The 25,750-nt window shown below is 36.9% G+C and overlaps 1 protein-coding gene across 3 annotated transcripts in view; it reads right to left on the bottom strand.

Annotated features, from left to right (window-relative positions):
• ANAPC10 (anaphase promoting complex subunit 10) overlaps positions 1-25,313 on the bottom strand; it is a 71,546-nt gene extending 46,233 nt beyond the window's left edge. The window contains exons 1-5 of one of the 3 annotated variants that reach the window (XM_026042656.1): positions 25,154-25,313; positions 19,628-19,744; positions 18,174-18,264; positions 17,229-17,349; positions 15,437-15,633 (exon numbers count right to left, since the gene is read on the bottom strand). In XM_026042656.1, the coding sequence (XP_025898441.1) occupies positions 15,622-15,633; positions 17,229-17,349; positions 18,174-18,264; positions 19,628-19,742 (339 nt within the window). In that variant the 5' untranslated portion in view covers positions 19,743-19,744; positions 25,154-25,313 and the 3' untranslated portion in view covers positions 15,437-15,621. Of the gene's footprint in view, positions 1-15,436; positions 15,634-17,228; positions 17,350-18,173; positions 18,265-19,627; positions 19,745-25,153 lie in introns of those variants that run through there. The other 2 variants (XM_026042657.1, XM_026042655.1) reach the window with 2 other exon arrangements.
• Between the last annotated feature and the right edge of the window lie 437 nt (positions 25,314-25,750).

Here is a 25,750-nt window from a genome sequence, read left to right as displayed (position 1 = left end):
CACACAGACACACAGACACACAGACACACAGACACACAGACACACAGACACACAGGAGCTATATCCTCAAAAGGGAAAAGCATCAGTTAATGCAGTGTTACTCCACTACAGCTGACTATCATATCCTTCAAAATAGGACTTGTCAAATTTTAAATACATCAGACAACTTGCAAAAAACTAGACTGAGGGGAAGGGGACATGCAGCAACAACCCCAAAGCCCCAATCTAACTCACTGTTTTCACTTACAACCTAAGCAACTTAGTTATAAATACACATAAACATAAATAGCAATACCAGTTCATCATGGCTATTCAACAAACTGTGATAAGAAGCCACGGAATGGTTGAAGTTGGAAGGGACCTGTAAAGATCATCTAGTCCAACCCTCCTGCTCAAGCAGGGACACCTAACGCACAGGATCACCTCCAGGTGGGTTTTGAATATCTTCAGAGAAGGAGACTCCACAACCTTTCTGGGCAACCTGTTCCAGTGACAAAAATGTAGCTTCTTACATGAATATATTTCATTGACCCCAACAGAACTTCATGCCACCACATTAATAAACTTATAGAAAGCAAAGCATTGAAATTTAATCCACAAGTGACTTGAGAAAACATCAATTAAGTCTTAGACTAGAAAAATCTATGGTGAATAAGCATTGTCAAATGGGAGAAAATAAAAGTACAACTGCACATATGATGGAACATCAAGACTGTCATGACACGGACACACATAAGAACAGTTGCTTCAAAAGCATGAGATAAAGAACCATCTGAAAAAAATGGTCAGGGCTCTACTGAACTGGCCACATAAACTCTGACAGGTGAAATTATTTCAGTGGAAGTCTCCTACATTGATATACAGATTGTTCAGACCTATGTTTGGAGGGGAGGGACCCTGTCCATGGTACTTAACTAACTACCACCAAGATACTGTGTTCCTGGTCCTGCACCTATCTGTTCAGAGCGCCTGTCAGCAGTATGTCCAAAATCAGGGACACGCAGCCTAAGGGATGAATAGCCTAGCAAATGCAGAGCTACCATAGAAGAGAAGGCAAACTTCTCTTGTTTAATTGCAATTTGAGGAATTATCATCTGCTTAACGGAGGAAGGACAGGCGGGCAGACAGGCGGGCAGACAGGCGGGCAGACAGGCGGGCAGACAGGCGGGCAGACAGGCGGGCAGACAGGCGGGCAGACAGGCGGGCAGACAGGCATTAAGTGACAGACTTGGAACACTTCACTCTGAAATTTGACTGAAAAATTAAATCTTGACTCTATAAAACAAATCTGTAGAGACCATCAGGAATTTGCCACAGATTTTGCTGAGTAAAAATCTCCGGGAAGACAGAAATCCTGCACATACATAATTTCTTGCAGATCATTACAATTTTGTATAAGCACCTCTCAACTTGTAACATAAAAGATGTGATGGATCCCAAACGTATATAAAATTTCAGAGACAGGCAAAAATGGTAAATATGTTGGGACAGTTGATTCACAAGTCCAGTGTCTCAAAAATCCCATTTTTCCTGTAGATTGATTACCTGAGCTTTTATGTGATATTCTATGCTTGCCATCACAATAAATTCTCATTCAAGGAGTACCTCTCATTCTATCCTGTCCACTGGAACATAAAAAAAAAAAGAATGAAAACCCTCTTCCCTACCACTTTGGAAAGCAAAATGACTAAAACAACAAATACAGATAGTGTGACAGTCTACCACAAAGTTTCATATGTTCATAAGGTCTAAAATGTCAATGCAAGCCCTTAAACAGCAGCAATAGTTACTTAAGTAATAAGCCATCAAAACAGAGTTTGGCTTTAGCTCAAAACAGATTTAATCTTAACAGATCTCTCCCCCTGGAAGTAATAGTATCTTCAATTGACATAATTCATAACAGTTGTGAAAGTTAGGATCACTGATTTAACAAAAGATGGTTTTCATTATTCATTTAAGGATCAGTCAAGAGRGGAGAAAGCAAAGGCAAACATGTCCTGAGCTCATTTGCAGCCTTATGCTGGCAGCTGTCAAAGTATCCAGGAACGCCATGCCTTTGCAGGTGCACTGCTATTAAAGTCTGAGAAGATTCCTATTACCCAGGGAAATCCTTCAGACCTACAGGGACTTGGCTCCAAACACAAATCAGTTACTTCCCTTGAGCTTGGCAGATAGTACACTGAAGCTGAAAAAGCAGCAAAAAATTCTTGAGCTTAGATTCTAGAGTGGTGGTCTGGCTGACAGCATCAAAAATAAGTAACGTAGCCCAAAACAAACTTYGTGCTCCAGTTTCCCTACTTCTGGTACCTAAGTTGTTTAAAGTCTGTGTTGCAGACATCGCAACAGACAGTATCTGCAGAGTCTAGTCTCAAGAAGTAAATGGTAGGAAAAGCAACTACAGCTTGCTGCAAATCTCTGAGCTCTGCAGAATAGAGGCATTCTCAAAGAGGAAGAGAGTAGAGAAGAAGCAATATTCTTACCAGGGCACCATCCAAATAAAATTATCACATTGCAGATGCATGTGGGAGAAAGGAAACTGCAGATTTCTTACAAATACATTACTAGCATACATACAGGCAGTACTGCATGCTTTGAAATAATTAAAGCCTAATTTAGTGAAGTCATATATCTTTTAACTTTTGAAAAGCAATTCAGCCCCAAAAGGTTCTCTTGTGTTTAGTTTACAAAGAACTACAAACACGAAGTAGCACATAACAAATAAGTCTCCTACTATGCAGAATCTGAGACTGTCAGCCATAAATCATGTTTGGCAGAAATTTCTCAGAAGACACTTCTATAGATAGTACTTTCTGCATTTAAACTTTCTAGTCACAGGCCAAAATATTATTTAATGACAGAATTATCAGAATGTGAGTCAGCATGTGGACTAAGGTTTCATAGGTAAAGAAATAAGGCACTGAGTTTAAAGGTAGCTAAGGTTAACTCACTACCCGAATGTCTCTGAAATTGTTATTTGTGGACCTGTTTCCTATTTAATTACTGGGCATAAAATGGTTTCCACTTCCTCACCCTCCTTGCTCCCTCATGCTATTTCTAATCATGATGGAAGGAAAAACTTTAAAATACATATTTAAGATTTTCTAAAAGTCTACAGATCATTCTGATATTAAGTAAATTACTTTAAACTTCAATTTATTCCCAGGCATCACAGAAGCAAACTCAGTCAAGTCAGGCTCATTCAGCTATGGAACATGCAAGAGAACTGAGGCCAAACTCTTAACACACTGGAAATATAGCAGCCTTTCTCCAACTTTTTTGCTAATGGTATTACTTCCAGAATCAAGCCTTCTTGCCCCTGCCCCTAAAAGCTACCAAGAGTCTTCTGGCAAAGTACTGCCACATAGAAGACATCCTAGTTGGCTCCTCTCAGCTTATTCTCAGAACTGGACTGTTCTCTCCAACTTCGTATTCTAAGACTTCTCCACATCTATTCTAGCTATTGGTTTATCATTGCTACAGCTTTTAAGTTAAGATTAGATTCCCTAAGAACAAAGTTAAAGAATTTTGCAGCAACTTCCAAAAACTTAAAAGAAACCTAGATTGCTAAATGCTATGGCTCAAATTCTCTGCCATTGCTTATTAAACACAGGTAAACCTTGTCCAAATTCACTAGCACTCTCAGTCTTGCAAACTACTGCCAGACTTCCACCTTCTTCAAATGAAAAGTCTAGCTGTCCTTAATGATTAAGATTAATGTACTTGTAAGCCTTGAACTTGCCTGTAATAATTTCCAGACCACACAAAACACAGTCTGAAACCAGAATGTAAAATACCACAGATTACATAGTCAAGGAAAGAAAATACTCAACACCTGATAGGCTCTTAGATAATAAACACTAATTGCTTTAGAGAGGACAAAGTATACATCACTTGTCTAATATTTTCTTCTGAGCAAAGAGGCCTTRCATCTTCCAAAGTGATCAGAAACTGAAGGAGATTGAGCTCTCTCAGATCCTGAGACATTTAAGCACATTCATCTCTCTACCCAATTAGAAACTCTCATTTAAATGGCTTGCAAGAAAYAATCTGCTTCCATACTTACATTTTAAAATCCCGAAACAGCATTTACCCAAAATAAGATCATCTCCCACAATTTTCAGGCCAGTCAAGACACTCATAAGGAAGATGGCAGCACTTCAGCCATCTCCTAAAATGATGCAGGGTAAACGATAGAGTGAGAAAGCAGAAAGTAAAAAAGCAGAAATACAGAAAGAGAAAAAGAAATAGTCCAAAGGCGAGCAGTGAAACACCCTACAGAAAACGAGGAGACTACCAAACATATGAGACTGAATTCAGGTGAATTTAGATCACAAGTAAGTAAGGCTGGAGATTGAATGGAAGCAATAAGGTGGTAATAATTTGGGCAGGTGCCATTTGTGAAGCATAACACATCATCACAGAGCACTGTAGGAAAGAGGAGGAAGGAGAATCTCCTCTAAGCAACAAGCTAGAAGTCTCTGGAGAAAAAAAAAATCATACAATGGTTACATTTCAAGAAATGGCCAATCACAAGATAACCCTAAAAAAAAMCCTAAACATAAAGGTATTATCACCAGAGAATGAGGATAAAGGAAGAGGTTCTATTAATGTTTAGGAAGCAAAGCTACTTTCAGAACTAAGTTCAGTTCTATCAAGCAAAAAGTAATATAAGCAGAAATAATACAAATAGATGCACTGCACAGATTCATTACAAAGTGAAGTTTGTTAGTTATTTCTCAATGACATTTTTAATATCAGAAGTACAAAATTTTGCAAAACTGAYGGAAAACTGCATCTTTCTTTCAATATATGAAGTTCTCATTTRTTTTAACATATATAAGGGAAACATTTTGTTTGTTTGAAAGCAGAAAAAAATCAGCTCCTAATTTACTTTTAAAGTTGTTTAGCTATACCCAGGAAATCTGTCTAGACATAGCTACAGTTAAGTTTCATAAAAAGTATTTAAAAAGGTCAAATTATGCAACAAATACTAAATATTTAAGTGTCTGAAAACCTAAGTATGCTAAATTAATCTTGTATCAATTCAACCAGAAAAATTCAGTTTAGATAAATTAAGTCTTGCACTTTGCATCCCAGCAATTGCTAGAATGTTTCACAAAATGAACAACACACAGTATCATAAAATTGCCTATGTCARTAGTAGCAGACAGCTCTCTAATGCCCTCTGAAGGAAGGAAAGAATGTCCACCCATCACAAAGAAAACTATTGCCTCAGTAAATAGAACCATATTCTCTTAATTACATATTGAAGAGAACTGTATTTTTAAATCTTCTACTAGAAGATAGTCATACAAAACTGCACAGACCTAACATAACATYTGTTACTCAAAAAAGTGGCTCCTGAGTGACCTTCAATGTTAGCAAAACAAAACCTTAATACATCTAACTGCTACCAAAAAAAACAAAAACAAAAAAAMCCCCACTCCTACTCATTCCTTTCCAACAAGAGAACAAAACAAAGTAAGGTTTACTGAAAATGTTTCTCTTGTGTCCCTAAAAGTGATTTTTCTTTATTAAGAAAATAAACAAAAGAAATTTGTTTCTGAGGAAGTACAAAAGACATAGGACTGCTTGGCAACTTCTATTGTCTCTCCTAGAGGTAAAACATTAAAGATTTTAAATCTGTGCAGACAACTCCTGCAGCAGTATAACACAGAGAAAAGTGATCATCAAAAAGSTGAGTGGGGCGAATTTGATATACTGTAACATTACCAAGGCTTGTTAGGGTATGCCAGTTCAGTGAGCAAATGCAGAGGAATACTTCAAGAATCCAGAGCAGGTAACTCTAAATTCAAGAACATTTACTCTTTGAGAAAAAAAGTGCAAGACACGATCATGACAACTAATTGTCTAAACTTAAATGCCATAGTAGGTCTCATCTGAGAAAGTTCCCAAATTCATAAACATGTCTCACTGAAGATACTTCTTAGGGATGAAATTTAAAAGGAAATTAGGAACATGTCTGTCAGAAGGGCTCAACTGAGTAGAAGCCTGACTACATTTCCACAAATGTGCAACGCCAGAATTGGGAGTGCTGCCCAATGCAGCATTTGATTTTGGATTGACACAAAATTTCCTTTGTTTGACCTTTTGCTTGGGCTTTCTCACTAGCCCATATGGAAAGTGCAAGACTAAGTTTCATTGTTTACCAGGGAGATCAAATTTTGGACTTTGTTTCACTCGGAATGAATTCTATTTGTTAACTCCTTTCCAGGAGTCAAAAATTCCTTGAATCACATCTGACGAATAACAGTTCCAAAAGATATTCACATAAAGCTATACAGTTGGGATCATTACATTACTGCACAAGAGTAAGTCCCCTAAAAAGAACAGAGCCATGGTTAACCTTAACACTGTGCTCAACAGATTACAAACTGATGAGAACAGAAATGCAATTGTGCCTTATATGTTCCTTTAGGATAATGGAGGAGTGAAAGAAGGAGAAAAGAGAAGGARAGGGGAACATGTCAAATGAAAACTTGATCACCTGTGAGCCTAGTGACTTCTGAAAGAAGTAGTACTGTAGGACATCATTTTACTGCTTACAAATATGAAGTGGATAACCCACTGTTGAAATTGGATTACATTTATGTCTTAGTCTGGTGGACACACACTTCACTTAATTTCATTCTTTGCAAGTAAGTCKCCATCATCTCCTGAGGATAAGATTAATAAATCACTGAGAATGTGATTAATAAAGTTTCAGAAAACAAAATTTACTTGTTTGAACACACCCAAATTCATTATAAAATAAAACAGGAAGACAAGTTAAGCCTAATTCAGAAATTGGATTAAACAGGCTAGAGAAGACATGTCCCCAAGCAAGACACATATGCTACATCACGACTCATTCCATCTCACTGGTGTGTTTTCACAGAATAACTGGAAAATCCTGGGAGAGGTTTAATAATTCTTGATTGTCTTATTACAGATCAGGACTCAAAGAAATAACCTATACTTTAGGGCTATGAAAGTATTTCCATGGGCTAAAACAGCAAATAAAACAAACATATACTCAATTTTTACAAAATTTCACAAAAAAATATAGATGCTATTTTAGTCATATTCTGAGAAAAGCTCCATACAGGCACTAGAAAATGACTGAAGAAAATCATTTTAATAATCAAGGCAGAAACACTAACTTTAGAAAGGAGAGTCTGCAAGTCTCAGAAAGAGTTCTGAATTCAAGACAGTCACTGACCCTGCCTAAGAATTTTGTATTTATTCTAGGTACCATTTGCCAGATTAAATTCTCTTAAACTACTTTGGAAGCTACACAGCAGCTAGAAAGTGGTGGAGCAACTTACTCCTAGTTTCTTCTACAATGGGGCTACTTTCTCTATTCTCACTAATAAGCTGTTAAACAAAAATGATAGACCGCCACAGAGTGTTCCTAGATGCTGCTGCTGCCTATAGGTTGCCAAAATGAAAGAGATGATGCACACTGAGCTTCAGTATCAACTGAGATAGCAGCATAAAACTTGTAGTATGCCCTGAAATTCTCATTCTTGTTCTATCTTCTTTGATTATGTTTACTCGCATTAAGTGTCAACAGCTTGCTTTCCTCTGAAGATTTTTTTATACTGGACTACCACAAACACCTAATGGTATCAGCACTAATCTTTGATTTGGCCTTTCTGTACTCATTTACCCCTCTGTGCTGCTTGAAATCATCTAATACTCCTTCTAGGAATTACTTACCACAATAGTCAGGGAAGACAAGCAAAGTCAGTTATTAAGCTGAATTCTGATCAACTATGGGCGATTCAGTCTAGTGTCATGAAGATGTTCCATGAGCCTAACCACTTAGTATCAGCTGAAATGCTGGATGCAACAATGCTGTTTTAAATGTCAGTTAGTCAACACACGTTTTTTTCAAATGGGGGAAAGGGAGAGAAGGGATGGGGGTAACATATTGAAATAGTCAAGCTAAGCATTTGAGTTTCTCTTCTGTCATGCCATCAACTCTGTCCCAAACACACACCCCTTATTCCTTATTGTCATGTTCTGTTTTTAAGCAGAATGCTTAAATGGAGTGGCAAAGAGCATCCTTTTTCTCCACCGTCTTGATATAATGTTTATTTATATTGCTAAAAAACAAATCTCTGCTTGCTTCTCTTGCTTCTGAAGCATTAATGATTATCTGTGAGAAGTTCCCAGTGAGCCTACACTGGTAAACTGTAAGTAGAAATCCCTACAAACTTTGAAACACATAGACCAACAAATATCCCAGGGCACTCACTCTCCAAACACAGAACCTTTATTCCAACAGGAACTTTCAGTAAAAAATGATGTGTGAACAGCAGACACTGATGTTCACACAAGCATACGGCATACAACCCAGCAGGCAATTTTTCTGTTTTTTTTGGATTATACCTTGAAGGTGCTGGCACAATGGAATTTCAATACCATAATTGCTTATTTCTTTATGTGCCAGGCTCTGAAATAACAGGTAAAGAGAAAAAAATACACATAAAACAAACATTCTCTTTTTTAAGTTACAGGAATCACTAAATAAAGTGTTTTTAATTCTCTGCTTTAAATGATATAATTTATAACCATGACACAAATAGAGAAGAAGCACAAAAGAAGGGAAAATACAGAAATAACATAACGTTCCCAAGGTTCAGTTTACAAGGACCTCACACAAAGTTTTTCTTTTTCTCTYTTTTTTTTTGCAACTCTTACTAGAAACAGTATTATTTGCTAAAAATGCAGTAGCTGCCAAAAGCTATGATCCATCTAAAGCAAACATGTTTAAGATGGAAATAGAGTGTTAATGCTGAAGAAAGACAGAACTGAGTATACAAGTTTTCTTTTAAAAGTGTTGAAGCAACTGCAGGACAGTGTTAAGTTGTTTTTTCAGCTTTCTGACAAAAAATTGATTGCATTTGCAGATAAGCACCTAAATCGTACAAAAGTACATTAAGACAATAACAGATGTAATCAAATTTCAGACTTTCTAATTAAGCTTCCTTTTTTTCCCCCCTGCAGAAGGTTATTGGGAATTCAACACTAGCCTTGGTTCACATGATAGAACAATGGGAAAATTTTCCGAATGGTTGAACGCTAACCCTGACAAGTGTGGAGAGCCAACTACAATACATTATATGGTAGCATAACCTGCCACCCACGTTGCTGAGAGAACAGCTTTCAAACACATGCACCGAGCTGTAAAACCACAAAATCCCTTATTACACATTGTCTCTTACTTAAGGTGAAATATACCATCCCTTCCTCTCCTCCCTTAGCCCCCCAAGGTTTTTTAAGCCTTCTACTCTGAAGTTTATTCTGCAACTAGACTTTTTTTCCAGACTTCTTCCAAATGCCATCTTTCCTGTTTTGTTTCCTAACAAAAATAAAAATCATTTTTAGAGTAGACAGTGAAGCTTGTTATATCTTCCATTTCTAAATATTGTTTCTACCTGTGTGACATGATTCAACATTTCTAAAGAAAGTATCATATGCATTACAAGTTCATTTTAATATAACTAGTTTATTTATGAAGACATTTCTGGAGTGAAATATTTTTCTCTTTTTAACAGGGATGCATGATTTTCATCAGCAGTTAAGTAAAAAAATAAGCGATTCTAGCACACTTTGACTGGAAATCCACATATTCTACTATTTACTATGATTCTTTTCCATTGTCATGCAACACAAACATATTTGGAAGGATATGCTGCCACAGGATGCATGGTGCTGCACAGTGGCATTAATGCAAGCCAGCCATTACTTTATAGTGACAAACATACTCCACCCTCATTACAACATGCTGTGGTTACCAGCAAAACATCCCTGTCTTTTTTAAAAAGGGCACACTGTAAAAAAAAGCAGACCAGAAAAATCATACAGGAGAACTTGAGATAGGCTAAAAGTAGTAACAATTGCTAGAAAACATAACATTAAGGCATCTACTTTCCCTATCTGGAGGTTTTTTTAGGAATGCRTATAACCATGCTATGAAAAAGATGACTCAAAGATGTTGGTACATAAAAAAAACTTTTTCCTAGTTAATGATTTCCCCCCCACATTTGTTGCTTGAATCATTGCATTCCAAGATAGAGGATACACACAGTTTCTTCAGGGGTGTTCATTTGCAACTTCGCTAGCAGTGGGAATTTTATTTGCAAGTGTTTCTATTATACTGACAAGGTCAATTAGTCCAACRAACTATTGGTTGTTCTGTCCGATAGCTCAGTGTATTTATTCAAGCAAGCACATTTATAACCCACAATTGAACGTAGCCAGTTACTCTTGTAAACACAACTGTCCACAGGGATTTCGCTACATTTTGGGAATGCAAAAGAAAAATACACTTTCATTCCCTCAGTCTGAYAGGACATAAGTTTGATTACAGTTTGAATTGCAGGGAGTGGAGGAGTGGCTACCGTTTTAAATGTATATAACCTATTATACCTAAATACTTATATTTAGATCCATTCCTTTGGGCAATAGAACATTTTAATGATCTCCCTAGGAGCTCCAAAAACTTTACAACATTATCAGAGACACAGATGGGCATCTCTGTTCTACCCAAGCATTAAGAAAAAGGCAGTGGTTTAAAGGAAACAAAGAGATGCTGTAGATAGCACAAAGGGTTAAAGACTACATAAAATGGGCCTACGTGCTCTCACAAAAGCAACCAGCACAACAGAAGTTTTAATAGCAAAACGGAATAAAAAGAAAACCAAATCAGACTAGACACATTCACACACATATAAGATGAGCTCTAAAAATTCAAATAGTGGAAGCAAAGGAAGACCTCACAGACATAAGGCACGGCTCTCCCTAAAGTCTTCCTAAACCAAAAAGCAGTTTTAATCATAATCAAAAGTAACAGCCATGCTGCTGGGGAAATATGGCAAGAGGAGAAGCAATAAGACTGTAGTCTCTCACAAAGCTTATCACATACATRTGCTCTTCTCCTCTCACACAAAATCTTCTTGGAAAGTGGAGCTTTTTCCTCACTTTTGCTGATTAGTCATGGTAAAGGGGCTAGCCTCAAAGTACACTGCTCTTCAGTATTCAACTTTTCTCTGACTCCTTGAGAGATATAAAGCAGGTAAGAAGTTAAATTATTATTGAAAGTTTGCAATCTTTTGTGGATGTATTCTACCAAGTTAGGGGATGGTGCAGCTGCCACAAAAACTGAAAACCTACTGTCACTGCCCTGGAACTCTGCAGAACAAAAGACAATCACAGAAATAATCAACAAGTAAATATGGATGCTGTAAAGGCTGCAAGGCTAATAGCATGGTGAATAATACAAAAATATACAGAGTACATTACACTTCCATAGTATYTATGTAATCAATGTTAAAGCATTGTTGATTGATGAACAAGTAGTAACTTGATTTTTGCAGACTTCCCCCCCCTCCCAGATTTTTGAAGATTTTCAGTACTGGCTGATTTCAGATGCAGGCCATAGATGCTGTCTGCATCCAGCCGACAGTAAATCCATCCTAACTAACAAAATAGCAAGATAACAAACAACTAGGTGTGATCATCTCACCTGTGGAGCACCCAGAGGCAGACAATGAAACTACAGCTGAATATATCCATTCACAGATTTACTATGAAGTTTAGTTTGCAGAAAACAGGCTGAATATTTTTAAACATGCTGAATCAGAGGAACAATTATGGGTTGGATCTCTGYATCTTTTCTTCTACAGAAGAAAACTGAGATCAAGGAGGAAGGTTTCCTAACTGAAGTACCTGAAGCCTWATCTAAACAAAGCAGTAACAACTCAGTACTCCATCTCCAGAGGAACATAGTGTAAAATACACCTGAAAAGATGTTTAAATGGAGACCTGGAAGTACATTTTCTTGATTCAATAGCTAGTCAACATCTGCTCATTCCTCATATCTAAGTTTACCTCACATAAAGAGCACAGGATGACAATGTCAGCTGATGTATTTCAGAAGATGTCTGGAAATAGCCTTCACCACACTAAATGGACAGTCTTGAGTACAGAGCTCAAAATGGGGTCCATGACTTCCTTRACACCCTTAAAAGCTCCTCAAGCTGTTCTTGGGTGCTAGATGATTCCCTGATCTAGATCAGCATCTGCAAACCAGCATACCAACAAAGAAGAATCCCTGTCCGTGGTGCTTGGCAGAAAAAATAAAACACACACGTGAGCAGGAATATTGCAGAACTTGTCTGGAGGATCCAGATACAACACACAGAAATCAATAAAAAAGGCAGAAGAGAAATTGAAAAAATAGATGGCTATTCAAACACAGCTATACTCGACAAATAAACTGAAACAAAGGACCCACACATTAAGTAGGCTTTTGTTCCAAGAATAAAGCATACAGCAACTGAGCTAACATAGGTCTCTTCCAAAGCCAAGAGTAAGATTTGGTATCATTCTTCAGTGCAGAGTCTGCTATAAAGGATCACTAGTGGAAAAATATCTTTTTTCCCCCCACATAAGATTTACCCATCCCTGGGCAGCAAAGGATCACTGGACACTTATACAGGCTGTTTGCTACCAATGAAAGTTACATTGCCAGTAGCATCACTTCAGATAGAACAACTTCCAAAACAGAAAAAATATTTTGCTCATTTAAGTTGCACAAAGCTGTGATGCTAGCCACAAGCAGATTTGCCCTACTGCATAAATAAACCATATCCACTGTCATAAACAAACCATATTCACAGCCTGACCATATTCAGTGAGAAAAATCTCTCACTGAGATATTTCAATTCATTCCTTTAGGTCTGAGCATCAATACATCTTATCTACCAGGTGGATTGCCACCACCTTCAGACAATTTGAAAGGGTGAGAGTCCACACAGCAACACCATGGCTAGCAACAACAGTTCATTCCTATCACAATTCTCATATGCTTCTCTGGAAGAGACAAAACTTAGGCAGAAACACAGATCCTCGAAGTCAAAAAGTGGAAGGAGTGCTTCTATCCCGATAGAACCACCTATTTGCCTTCCTACAGGAATAGGAGGCAAGTTACTGTCATTCTGTCCTAGCGCATTTACACGTGTAACTAAACGGATTTACTTAAGAACTAATACTAATACACAGAAAATTATATATTCCAGATTATTCAAACTTAGCTCAACTGGGTCCACAGTAGTAATAGTTAGAGTATGTTTTGTGAGGTTCACCATAAATTGGAAGAAAATTTCTGAGAAGAACAGTGTTTGTGGAGTCACTGTTCAAAGCAGAGGTATTATTAGCAGGTAACATGTAGCAGTTTGAATGTTTCATCCCTAAAACATGCATTTTTATTACACAGAATCGCACATACCACAGGAATAGAAAGCTTGAATGTATTTCTCAACATAAACAATATACAATTAGCATCAAACTCATTTTAGGGTAATCCAGAGGAAAAACACACATCTAATCAGAAGACTTAACAGGAGCAGCTTTAAGAGCTGAAAGATCATGTTTTCAGATAAATGCATAAAAGAAAAACCTTCTTATGATTATTTTCTTAGAGTGTCTCACTTATAAGCATGTTCATTGCCTTCACTTGTTGCTGCACAGACTGAACACTGCATTCTATGGCAGAGCCCCACAAAGAGCACAACAGAATATGGAACTCTTGGGTCTCTTTTCAGGTAATCTTGACTTCAATAACAGCTTTAGTTTTGAAAATAAGCATCAGACTCTTCTCAGATGTTAACCAGTATGAAGTCAGTCATCACTTTCAGAAAGTCTCACAACCTCAGTGTGTTTATACCAAAGATGGTACCAAAGAACTGGCTGGTAGAAGAGTTTACAAATATCTTGTTTTGCTGTTAAAAGGCCATTAGTCAGGTGAATGCACTCTGACATCCTACATGCACTTGGCCTCTAGCACTTAATTTGTTTAAGAGGGGATGAACTACAGGTGTCCTGAATGTCTTGGAGTGTTACCAACATAACAGACAGTGCTACCTGATGAGATCAGAAGTGTCTTGCAGCAACCTTTTCGCTCCTATCATTTACAGCAGATTATTTTCATACTGTGAGAAAGTGCAGTAACTCAAATCATACACTGAAGTTCAGATGCTGCTCCAGAAATACTACTGCAGACTACCCTAGTAGGTGAAGACCTCTGGAACCAGAAATGAGAGAATATTTGCTCCTCGTTCTTGATCGCTATGATACAAAGGCAGAGGACAGAGGACTCAGACAAGAAGGCTTACATCTGTACACATCAATTGTAGCTCTTTCAGATGAGCATGGGAATTCTGCCACATTGTCAAGACAGTTCTCAACTGTAGGATGGGGTGTGAGTGRCAACTTAGAGAAAAAAATCTCTTATTGAGAAAATGCTTTGAATGCTTCATCTTTGGTTCCAAAAAGGACATACCTACAAACCARACTCTATATACTGAAGCTAATCTCACACTAGTGATAAAAACTAGTCTAACCTAATACTGCACTGTTTCGAGAAATAGACCTTTAGGAAGAGACATGAAGGTATCATAGTATTTTCATTAGACACTAGAAGCCAAGCAAGCATCCATGGAAAAGCAAAGCAAGTTCATAGGATTTTCCACTCAATCAGTCCTGAAACCAATGGAATCACAGTTTAGTTAAGCAGATTAGCATCAAAGAACTCGCATTGCTTTCATGACATAACTTTGTGTCACAAATACTGAAGAAAAAAACTGTCAGCATTGAAGAATAATTTTAAAGCATTTTGAATATCAGATTAAGAAATATAAAAACTATCACCACAAACGCCACAAAATGAGCCCTTAATATTTTACAGTAAAGTACTACATGCCACTAGTAAGTAGCCTGACCATATTTTCACCTCAGTTGAGGCAAAGAAGGCATATGAACATGTGTTATGCATGAGGATTACTGGTCTCATTCAACATATTAGTCACACTAATATACTATAAAAGAAATACAGAAAAGAGATTTCTAGAGTTTTATGAAGTATATYGTGCATAAAATTTCATATTTAACATGAAAAAAATGAATTGAAATATGAAATATAGTCTGAAAAACAGCAGTAGACTAACACGCTTATAAACAACAGCATTTTAATTCAAAATATCTCTATACATGTATCACATTGTTTGTGCATGTCTTTAACAACACATATACCCTCAGAAGTGGCTGCTTACTACTTTTTAAGAATCTTTTTATGTTGATGAGTTTATATACAGAGTGTGGTAGTAAACTTTTACAGAAGGTTGACCGTTATTGATAATTAGACAGAAACACAAAATCAGAAATTGATAATTAAGGACAATAATGACATCTAGTGGACACTCTGAAAACAAAACCATGGCCTAGCATAACAAGAAAAAGATTCAGATGTTTTCCCTATTATACAGCATGTCATTCCAAAATTCTCTAATTAAGGAGATTAAAAGACAAAATACCCAGCTAGTGAAAGGCACTTAAAGTAGTGTGGTGATTCACTTCTTTTCAAAACATTAGTTTAAAAAAAAAATAAATAGTGCAAAACTCTTGGCTTTTAAATTTAGGACAAAGGTGCGATTCCCAAAACTTGACGGCATACTACAAATTAGGGAAGAAGATATTTTCAGTGCCACTGTAAAACAGACATGTATCTAACGCTTCTTAAGTCCACTGCACCTCCAACCTTCTGCTTAAATGTCATTGCTCTTGCTGTGTATTCAAGCACAGGGAAAATAAAGTATTAAAAAAATTCAAACACACACAACAAACCACCACCACCACTCCCAAACACATCTTCCTTTTCTAGTCATTGCTGATACTTCTTTCTGCAATATTCTCCATATAAGAGAGGTAAGCTAAAGATCCCCCCAAATGTATGAGGTTATAGTTGTCAAGATCTGGAGATCAGGAATGTAACTTCATGTTACAATAACTCAAAATCATTCAAGATTTTGAATAAGTAATCCAATTAGTTTACAAGGCCAGCTCCTATAAAGATCATTATTGTTTTAAATCTACTTTTACTGTTTACCAAAACACTACCATATATACACAAAACTTAAATCGACTCAAATCTGATCACAGTTATTCCATTGAAGAACCTTTCTACTGGCTTCACAATAAAGTATTATCATGGATAAATACTGCTTTTGACTTACTTATGCCTTAACTTTGACGTATGTCTTGTATGCACAAGAAATGTTAGCAACATACTACAAAAACAGGTCTATGTCCTGTTAAGTCTTAAGCATCAAATTTTTGCATTTACAGAACAAGAAATTGGATTTTGCAATACCTATTGACAAAAAGACATAAAAGAGGACACTGTATTCCTTCTGAAATGTGTTACACAGTGGCTATTACAGTGTTTATTACAGGGGCTAGTTTAAGAGAAAAAAACCAAACACCACATGCACAAGCAGAAGATCAGAACTAATACCCAAAAGTAAAATACAGAAAATATAGCTTACCAGCACATCTAATTGTGAATTACATTAAGCATCGGACTTAAATTAGTATTTTTCTTTAAATGGCTTCAGAACAAGGTTGCAATTGCTCTGGTCCCACCACCACTAGTAACTACAGTTTGTTGCTAGCAACTGTACAGATTGTCACTAATATAAAGATTATTCAGTCAGCAGAAGACAAAAACCTTAGCATAACTCATGATCAGGCCTGACATCTGCAGCTTCTTTTTGTCAGGACTTCAAAATGAGCTTTGAAACAGACAACAGTAAGACCACTTACTGGCTTGGACTATCCAGCTTCCAAGAAGTTAAAGCTATCTGACTGCAAAGATACTTTCATAAATCATACAGAGTTACAACTGAAGCCCCTAAATTTGATTTATGGTGATCATCAACAGCTGAGCAACCCATTTGTGATAAAGTCTGAATTCACTTGTTTAACTATTGTTTGTCTAGAATTGCAACAATTGAAAACAAACAAAAGCCTCCCTTTTGAGGTATGCCACACATATAGTCTTTAAATACTTTAAGTGAGATCAAAGTTCAACTGACTTAATAGTCCTCTTCTGGGGGGGGTGGGGGTGGAAATCACATTTGTCATTCTTATAAAAGAGTGGCATATCAAGTCTATTATAACCATACTGGCAACAACAGAAATTAAAAAACAGAAACCAAGATTACATTTGGTACAAAAACCAGACAACAGCAGAATAAAAACCAAATACAGCAGAACAAGTGCAACCACTTCCATCCTCCAAGTGCAAATCCTTTCTACTAAATCAAGTGACCTAGTAAAATAGGACTGTTAAGACAGAAAGTAAAACATCCTCGACTTACCCGGATTTCCTGAAGATTATGAAAATTATTTCCTACTCTGACAGAGATTTTGCTTGGAGTGTAACTTTCATCAGATTTGTAGTCTGCATAAATACATAAAGTCTTCACTGTTGTTTTTCTTCTGCAAGAAGCAACAAAAGATATATTTAGCCTTCTAAGCAAAAAATACTAAGACCTTGTTGCTATTTTGTAAAAAGGAAGGATTCAAGTGTAAAACTTCACATAAGCAGAACGCATCTACTAGTTTGTAAGATCCTTGCTAACTGCTATAGCAATTGGGTGCTTCTGCACATTAAATTCAAACCTTCATTGTTACTTTTTGTCTGCCTACAGAAAYGTCAGTATACTAAGAAATCCAAGGAAAGGTGAAGACGACAATAAAAAATTTATATCAGATGATATAAACTGCATTTAGATTACTAAATATGAGTTCTCTTACCTCATATTTAGGGAAGAGTTCCCTAGAGAGCAAAGCAGAGAACAGATGACTCAAATGCCTGTCCTCATCTTAGAGCTCAGTAAAAGAAAAGGATTGAAAGCGTTCCAGGAACAAGTGTAACAGCATAATAGAGCAAGAAAAGGTCTCTCACAGTCAAGTGCTATATCACACAGGCCTGCTTTATCGTTATCAATCCTTCAAATTAGAGGTAAAGAAAGTTAAAGACTAAGGGTCAAAATTTTACCTTACCTCAGTAAATATGAAACTCTTACAAACTACTACATTCCTTTTATGGCTAGCTTAGACATTTAGCAGCTATATCACTAAAAAATACATATATGTGTGCGCATACACACACACACACACACACACAGAGTCTTACTGACTAACCTGCCAGCTAGGTAACACAGGAGTAATTCAGAAGTCCTTGCACTTTCAAGCTTCCAGTTTTGCAAAGAGTAATCAATATACAAAAAGCCCTAACCCATACAGAGTAATTTAAATACCTAAACTGGATGTTCACCAAATGAGGCTGTGACCCATCTGATTGCCAATAGGTTTCTAGATTATCATCTCGTAACTGATCCACTCCAAAACCTAAGAAAAATGAGAAGATTATGATCCTCAGTATCCTGTTTCTGTGACATAGCCATCAGGCATAACTCTGAGAGCTGTTACAAATCAAAAAACACATACCCTAAATTATAACAAGCAGGGATATACTTCTAAATAGCCACGTTTTAGTGTATATTTGCCATAAAACCAGAACAGCAAACTGACAATAAAATCTCAGTACTAAAATATCTTTACATTCCTATCTCCTATTGAAATCTGTGGAATTTGAAATTGCTTAGCACATACCAGGGTTAAAAACAGTGAGAAGTAATCTGTAATAACTGCAAGAACAATAGTCTATGGTTAGGCTTTTATACCTGGTCCATAATCACATTACTAAACTAAAGCCATTARAAAAGACTGTTCCTTTATCACAAAATTTCAGCCAGATATAATATTATTTATTCAATTAGACTGAATTACATTTTTACTTTTTTGAACCAGTAAATATCCAGAATAAGCAACAAAGAGATACCAAAAAAAACACCTCAGTGACAGTATTCCTAAAATCTAATTTTAATCACATTTAAATAAGGAACTCCAAAGCTTCATTTTTCCTACACAATCAATCCCTTCTACTAATCACATTCTTTTCCCAATTGCCCACACCAGCTGAAATTTTCACTTAGCAGTTGAAGTTCAATCTGCAGTAAAAAATTACCTTCACTCTGCTGGAAGTGTCTAAACAATAAGGTATTTCTCTCCCAGTAAGAGATACCAAGATAATCAGACCAAAGACATTCGGCCTGAGCACAAATATTACGACATTAAGTGACTGCTGCTCCTAGACTGCAGGAAAGCATTACATCAATTCCCATCAGGTGTTTCTAACAACACCTCTACTGAACATTTATTTTACTTGCAAGAATATAGAAAGTCACATTATAATGAGTAAGTCTGCACTTTGTTGGGACAGAGCATTTATACTGGCTAGCTGCATTAATTATTTTTCTCATTCAAAATCAGAGATATCTGGGCAAAATGTCATAGTGTAAAGACAATGCTAGTAGTGTTTCTGTTCACATGGTTTATTTTTTCACATGTAGGTAAAAGCAATTTAGTTTAAAACCAGTTCTATTTTCTTAATATATTTCTTCATTGTTGGATTTTCTGATACAACTACACACTGTCAAGCTGCAATAAATGCAGACTAAGGTAAAATTATTTCTAGTAGCCTCCAATATAGTTTACACCAAAGTAGTTGTAATGTCACACTGTGGATCTATTATTCGGTAAGTCAAAGATAAGAATAAAATGTCTTCTTAACACAAAGTACATTTTTGTATTTCTTTTGCTAATTAAAAAAACTGCATTCAGCTGTTCACAATTTTTTGTGAGTTTTTACCTGGTTTACAGGACGAAAGTGACCAAACTGCTTGGGAGCCTATTTCTCTAACAGTACCAGTCCTCTCCAACTGCTTTGGATCAGCACCAGGTGGTGTCTTGTTTGGGGTAGTCATTTCTGAAAAAAAGAAAATAAGCAAGCTGGTTAGTACATTTTCAGTTTGACAGGAAAAACAAAAAGTTACATTATCTCATGTAACTATAACTTTGTGTTATTTCATATAAAATCTTAAATCTGTCAAGTTCAACAGCCTATACAGAAGCTACAGAAGCCAGTCATTCTGAAGATACTTCTCCTTAAATACAGGAAACCATAGTTTAAGCAAATCAAAAGGTCTCTAACTTGGCATGGATAGGTTATCAATGCTTTTATCCAGGGTCCGCTTCTTTGACTTCACAACTTCATCTGGAACCACTAACACATAACATATACTGCCCAAATAATCACACTCAGTCTCATTGCCTAAACTATCACTAATTGTTTTTCATTGACTATGAAACATGTTCTACCTACCAAATTGTTTAAAAGACTCTTTTTCTTCTCAAAGGATTCAAAAGAAAAACTGCATACAAGGAGCTACATTAAAAGCCTAAAATATAAAGCACTTAAGAATCCTTTCTCATCCTTTGCTAACACAGATGTCAGTGTATTTCACCCTGTGAAGTCACAGAAAGCATCCCTATTAGATAGAAAAAATGAGGCACAAAACTAGTCTGGCAGCCATACAGACCTCCATCACTACAAAAAGGATAAAAGTCAGAAGAAACTGAACTTTTTACACAAAAATGGCTCTGCAGACAGAACTTTTGTGTAGGACATCAGAATCTGTATTCTGAATCTGAATTCTGTAGCTTACATCTTTGTCTGCTAAAACATCTTCTACCTGGTTCTCACTTAAAATAACTTTGTATTCAGAAAATGAAAAAATAGAGAGAAGATAGATTTTTGATTATTTTGCAATTCACTTACATACAAGCTTGCAGCCATGATCACCACTAAAAAGCCTGAAGAAATAATTATCCATGTTTCAAAACAATAAGTACCAGCAGCAGCATATATCACAGAAGATACAACAAGCAGAAAGCTCAAATATTAGCCTCAGAAAAACGGTAAAACATCATAGAGCTAAACATCTCAAATATTTACTCAATTAATGTATATACACACAGTAATCTTAATCACATCCAATTAAAGAAATCCATGCATTAAGATGCTTCAAAGTGTCTTCTTTTGCATCTTCCTACAAAAATGTTTGAAATCAAGCAATATTAAAAACAATCAAGTCAGCCATGCCTATACTAAATGTTAGCACATTGAGTCTCAGTAACCACCATATTTAAATATTTTATTACTTGTTCTTAAAGCTCTACCAGGTACTTACAATAGCCCCTTTTAAATGTAGCCTGTCTTCTATTACACTGGTTACACCACAGACATGTTAATAAATAGAACAGGCTATATTTAAAAAACTAATTTGTCTAAGTTTTCTCTAGTTGCAAACTAGTACATGTTTAAAGCTGTTGATAACTCAAAATACATTGCTGATCAAGTATTTTGATGTTCTGAGAACAAAAGCTTTCCTCATGATAAAAGGAATACAAACACTTACAGTTCACAACCACCTGAAAACACAACCATTTCTGACTCGATAACCAAAGTGTGCTCACTAAAGTTAGGAAAAAATCTTAAACATTTATGAGTTTAAGAAAATAGACAAAATCAGCTATGATCCAGAGTCTGCACAATTATTTTGTTATTTTCATGTCAATGAAACAATTGACAGGCTGAGCTGCACTTATTTCAGTTCTTATTTTTTATACAGACACCAACATCTCGGTTCTTCCCACCTCTAAAAACACACACAGAAAATTTCATCTTGCAGATTAAAGATCAATTACAAGCTTTTAAATATCACAAGTCTTTCAGTACCTTTTTCACTTATAGCAGAAAAAACTCCAAGTCTCAATAACATTTTTGCTACTGTGGAGTTAACAAACTTTAGACATAAGAAGTATGTAAAAGTATTAAAAGGAAAGTAAATCACAGAAATGACATTATTCACTCGGATTAGTTCAAAAATCCAATTATCCATGCCTTAAATAAAGCACTCAATCTCTGAAAATCATGATGTTGAGATGTCTTACAATTCTGAAGACAAATGAAGTCCTCAAAAACTTAACAATGCCAAGATTTATATTTTTTGTATTAAGCTGCTCCATACACTTTTCAGGCACACATTTTGCATGCCTGAAATATACAGTGGGAAGTAAATGGGAAGCTTCCCATTTTCACAGCCAGAGCTTGCTTCCTTTTAACAGGCAAAGCTACTAAAGATCCAGATTTCAACACCAAACCACTGCTGGCAAGTAAGATTGCCATAAATCATGCATTAGAATTACAGAAGATTGAAAATCRTTAGTGTTTGAACTAATGATTTGGAATACTTACGTCCGTTTTTCCATGACTAAACATCTGTTTAACCATATTAGCAGCAAACAATAAATTCTGGATAGCTTTGCTAAAGCTTCCTAACACACAAGGAATTTACAAAGCTAGCGAGCTAATAAAATTGCAGTGAAAAGAACAGCAACAGGCCCACACACTCCAGTAACATTTTGGTATTTCACTAGCAGAAGAAAGAGCTCTTACAAAAAAATGTAAGGAACTTCCTTAGACTTAAAAGATAATGGAATGAGAATCAGCATCCTCTTCCTCCTCTGTTTCCCTACCCTTTGATGCCTCTGGCTATGGAAAATAAAATTTATCTAAAAGCCTTCCTACTTGTCTTTGAGATATGCTGCAAAATAGGAAGAGGCATTGCCTCTGCAGAAGCATTGACTAGAAACATTTCCTATTTTCCAAATCCGTTACTCTAAAAAACTATCGTTAGGCTTGTTACTTCCTTAATGATAACCTCAATGTTTTAATGACAGCATTAATGACAGGATCAATACCATGCTTCCAGTGTGTCACTTTCCAATGTGCTATACACCCGTCTTTTGATTAAGGCATTTTTATAGACCAGTAGACAACACACTTAAGAGACACATATTCAAAAGCAAATCCTTCACTGATCACACCCATGCTCTTCAGTGTAATGCAGAAGAGAGAGTGTGACACATCTTGGTCCTTTCCTGGAAAGGCTCCACTCAAATCCAGGTGCAAGGAAACTTTATAGTTTCCTTGTAGAGCAGCTTTCTCTAATTAAAATTTCTAATGCCACCAAGTTTGCATATGCCCAATTATTAAAATGTACACCTATAAAGACCTTAGAGATCAGAGTGTGCCCAGTAGATGTCTGTCCAGTTATTTTCCTTTCTGGCAAAAAACTATTAACTACATTTGCAGATAGCCACCTTCAGTGTTTTGAAATCCTAATAACCAACCTAAGTATTATCCTTTAGAAAGAAACATGAAAATTTTGTAAGTCTAATAGTCTTGCAGAGTCTAGAAAGATATATACTGGGTTTAAAACCAAGACATCCCACTTTCACAAAAAAACCTTCATCAACAGAATTTATCTGGCTAGTTTTATATATAAAGTCTCACATGAACAGATGCCAGAGTAACACTTGTATGTATTACAAATAAATAAAACTACTAATAATAATGCACTCTATTCCTCAGGTCCTTTGGAGGGACTGCTTGCTATTCAGTAACACCCTTCCACTAATTTTACCTTTAACTTTTCCTGCCTGTGTTTAGCTTTCAGTTCTTGTGTCTACTAAACTGAATTTCACCAATTTCAAATTAGCTCTCCATTTTAAGAACATTTTGAATATTGACCCTATCCTGTACACTCAATATTTCAACAACATACACATTTTGTGTTTACCATTGAAGAAAATTGAATAAAAACATATTAAAAACAGAGCTCTCTGGGATAATGCTTCATGATATTCCTGTTTTACAGTGAATCACTTGCAAGTCAACTGTAGAAAAGTAATTTTTCAAGCAGCTGTAAGCATTTCAAGAGAAAGACCACATTTCAGCAGCATGTTTTTAACTATGTCAAACAAAACAATGGCAGAAACTCTATGTAAGTCAAGACACACCACTTGTACTGCTTTCTCATTAACTACATTGTCTATTGTCAAAAAAAAATCTAGAATGTTCTTAATAATGCAAAGCTAGAAAGGCTTCTGCTTACTTGTTTTTTCTTAATTATCTTCTGAAATATTCTGAAATATTCTGCTTGCTTAAAAAAAATAAACAAAAAAAAACACTCTTGCCATACCTCCCCAGACAGAGGATCAAAGTTAAGCACACTGATCCACAAATCCTCATATTCTCTGTTCTCACTCTTCAGAAAACAGAAGATTATATTTCAGAGGTATGACTAGCAGATTCTTAAAATAATCTCTAACAATTCAGAAAATACTACAGCTAATTCTCTGTAGTTTTTCTCCTATCCAAATAGCTCTTTTTTAATTCTTATCTGCATTCCTTCTGTCTTATTACACACACTTCTAGCAAAAATCTGACAATGTCTTCACGAAGACTGAACAAAAGGCATGAAGTCTCAGCCTTTCTGTAATACTGATTTATTATCAATAATGATTGAGAAAGCAAATTTCCTCATCCTTCCCAAAAGGAATTTTGTACCTCGGCTTTCCTGACTTTTAGGCTTATTACTTTACTATTACTAAGACTATTTAGCTGCACTCATTTTATCCTCCTCATTTTTTTCTGCTCTCATTTTGTGACCCCATTTTTGATCTTAAGGTGTTTAAAGATCTAAAGATACATTCAGAAAGTAGTATCTTAGCAGGTTTCCTATTTCTCATTCAAATTAAAAACAATGATATAAAACATTCATTAGCAAGCTTTTTCAGCAACAGTCACTTCCCACATATTTGATTAGTCAGATTTTTCTCTTAATACTTTTTTGAACACTTATTTTTATTTAATCTTCACTATTTTAATTTGAGCAATCACACAGTAAAAATTGCTTAAGTCACTTAGGCAGTTGATGTCATATATGATTTACCAAAAATAATCAGAGCAAGCATATATCACAGCAAACTTTTTTTAAAAAATATATATCAATCAAGATAATTAGATCCACAAGACATATTTGCACAAGCTAATATTTCTTAAAAAAAAAAAAAAGAAAAAAATTTAATGAGGTTACAAGCATTTCCTTAGTAAGGGATAAAAATCTATCTTTGAAAAATACAAAAACAAGAATAAAACCATCTTGAGTAAGTGAAGCCACTTCCACTCAGGCCCGTTTGCTAGCCCTACAACCTCTATATGGGACTCTGGAGTTAAAACCATAATTCAGAATAAGTTTTCAGTTACTCTGCTGTATCTGTATTCYGCAGTTGTTATAACAGTGGGAGTTAAGTAGCAGTACAGACTCAAAACACAGATTGCGCTTGCCCACTAGAGCCTATTTCTCTCCCGCCATCTGGGATAGGCGGGAGGGTGTCACAGCTTGAACAGACACCAAGCAGACACGCGATAAGGGCGAAACACGGCGCTCCCGCGGCCCYAGCCGCTCCAAGGCCCCAGCGAGCATACCGCATGCGGGCGCCGCCACAGCTCCCRCAGAACCGGGAGCCGTGCGCGCCGCTGCCCTCCCGGCCGCGGCGACAGCGCTGAGGAGAGCGGGAGCTACGCGGCGAAACCTCCCTGCGCCGGCCGGGTCCTCGGTACTACGRCGGCGGCAACAGTCGGCGCGAGCGGAAAGACGAAGCCCTGCCAGCACCACACAGGCCTGTCCGGCGGCGACACCTCCAACAGCGCTTGCGCAGCCACGTTTAAAACCAACGGCCGCTCCCGGGCTGCCGCTGACCGTTTAACAGCCACTCAGCCACGCATGCGCAGAGCGCGGCGCGAGCCACGTTTAAAAGGGCTGGMAGGGGGCGGGGCGCGGCGCGCGCGCAGGTGCTCGTGTGCAGTAGACACGTAGCGCGGTGGTAGCGTGAAGGAAGACGAGCAGCCGCCCCGCGAGCGGCGGCCCCGCGCCGGTCTCCGCTGACGGAGCACACGGGCGCCGAGCCGCGAGAACGCAGTGGTAGCCACCGCCGGTGGCGACCAATGCACCACGCGCACATGGCGGCCCCGCCCCCGTGGCTGCGTCACTCGGATGTGACGTCACCAGCCGCCGCGCTCCCG

Source organism: Nothoprocta perdicaria, unplaced genomic scaffold (genome assembly GCF_003342845.1).
Source record: "Nothoprocta perdicaria isolate Ctin4 unplaced genomic scaffold, notPer1 scaffold_31, whole genome shotgun sequence".
Lineage (NCBI taxonomy): Eukaryota > Metazoa > Chordata > Aves > Tinamiformes > Tinamidae > Nothoprocta > Nothoprocta perdicaria.
This window is presented reverse-complemented; position numbering and strand designations above follow the sequence as displayed.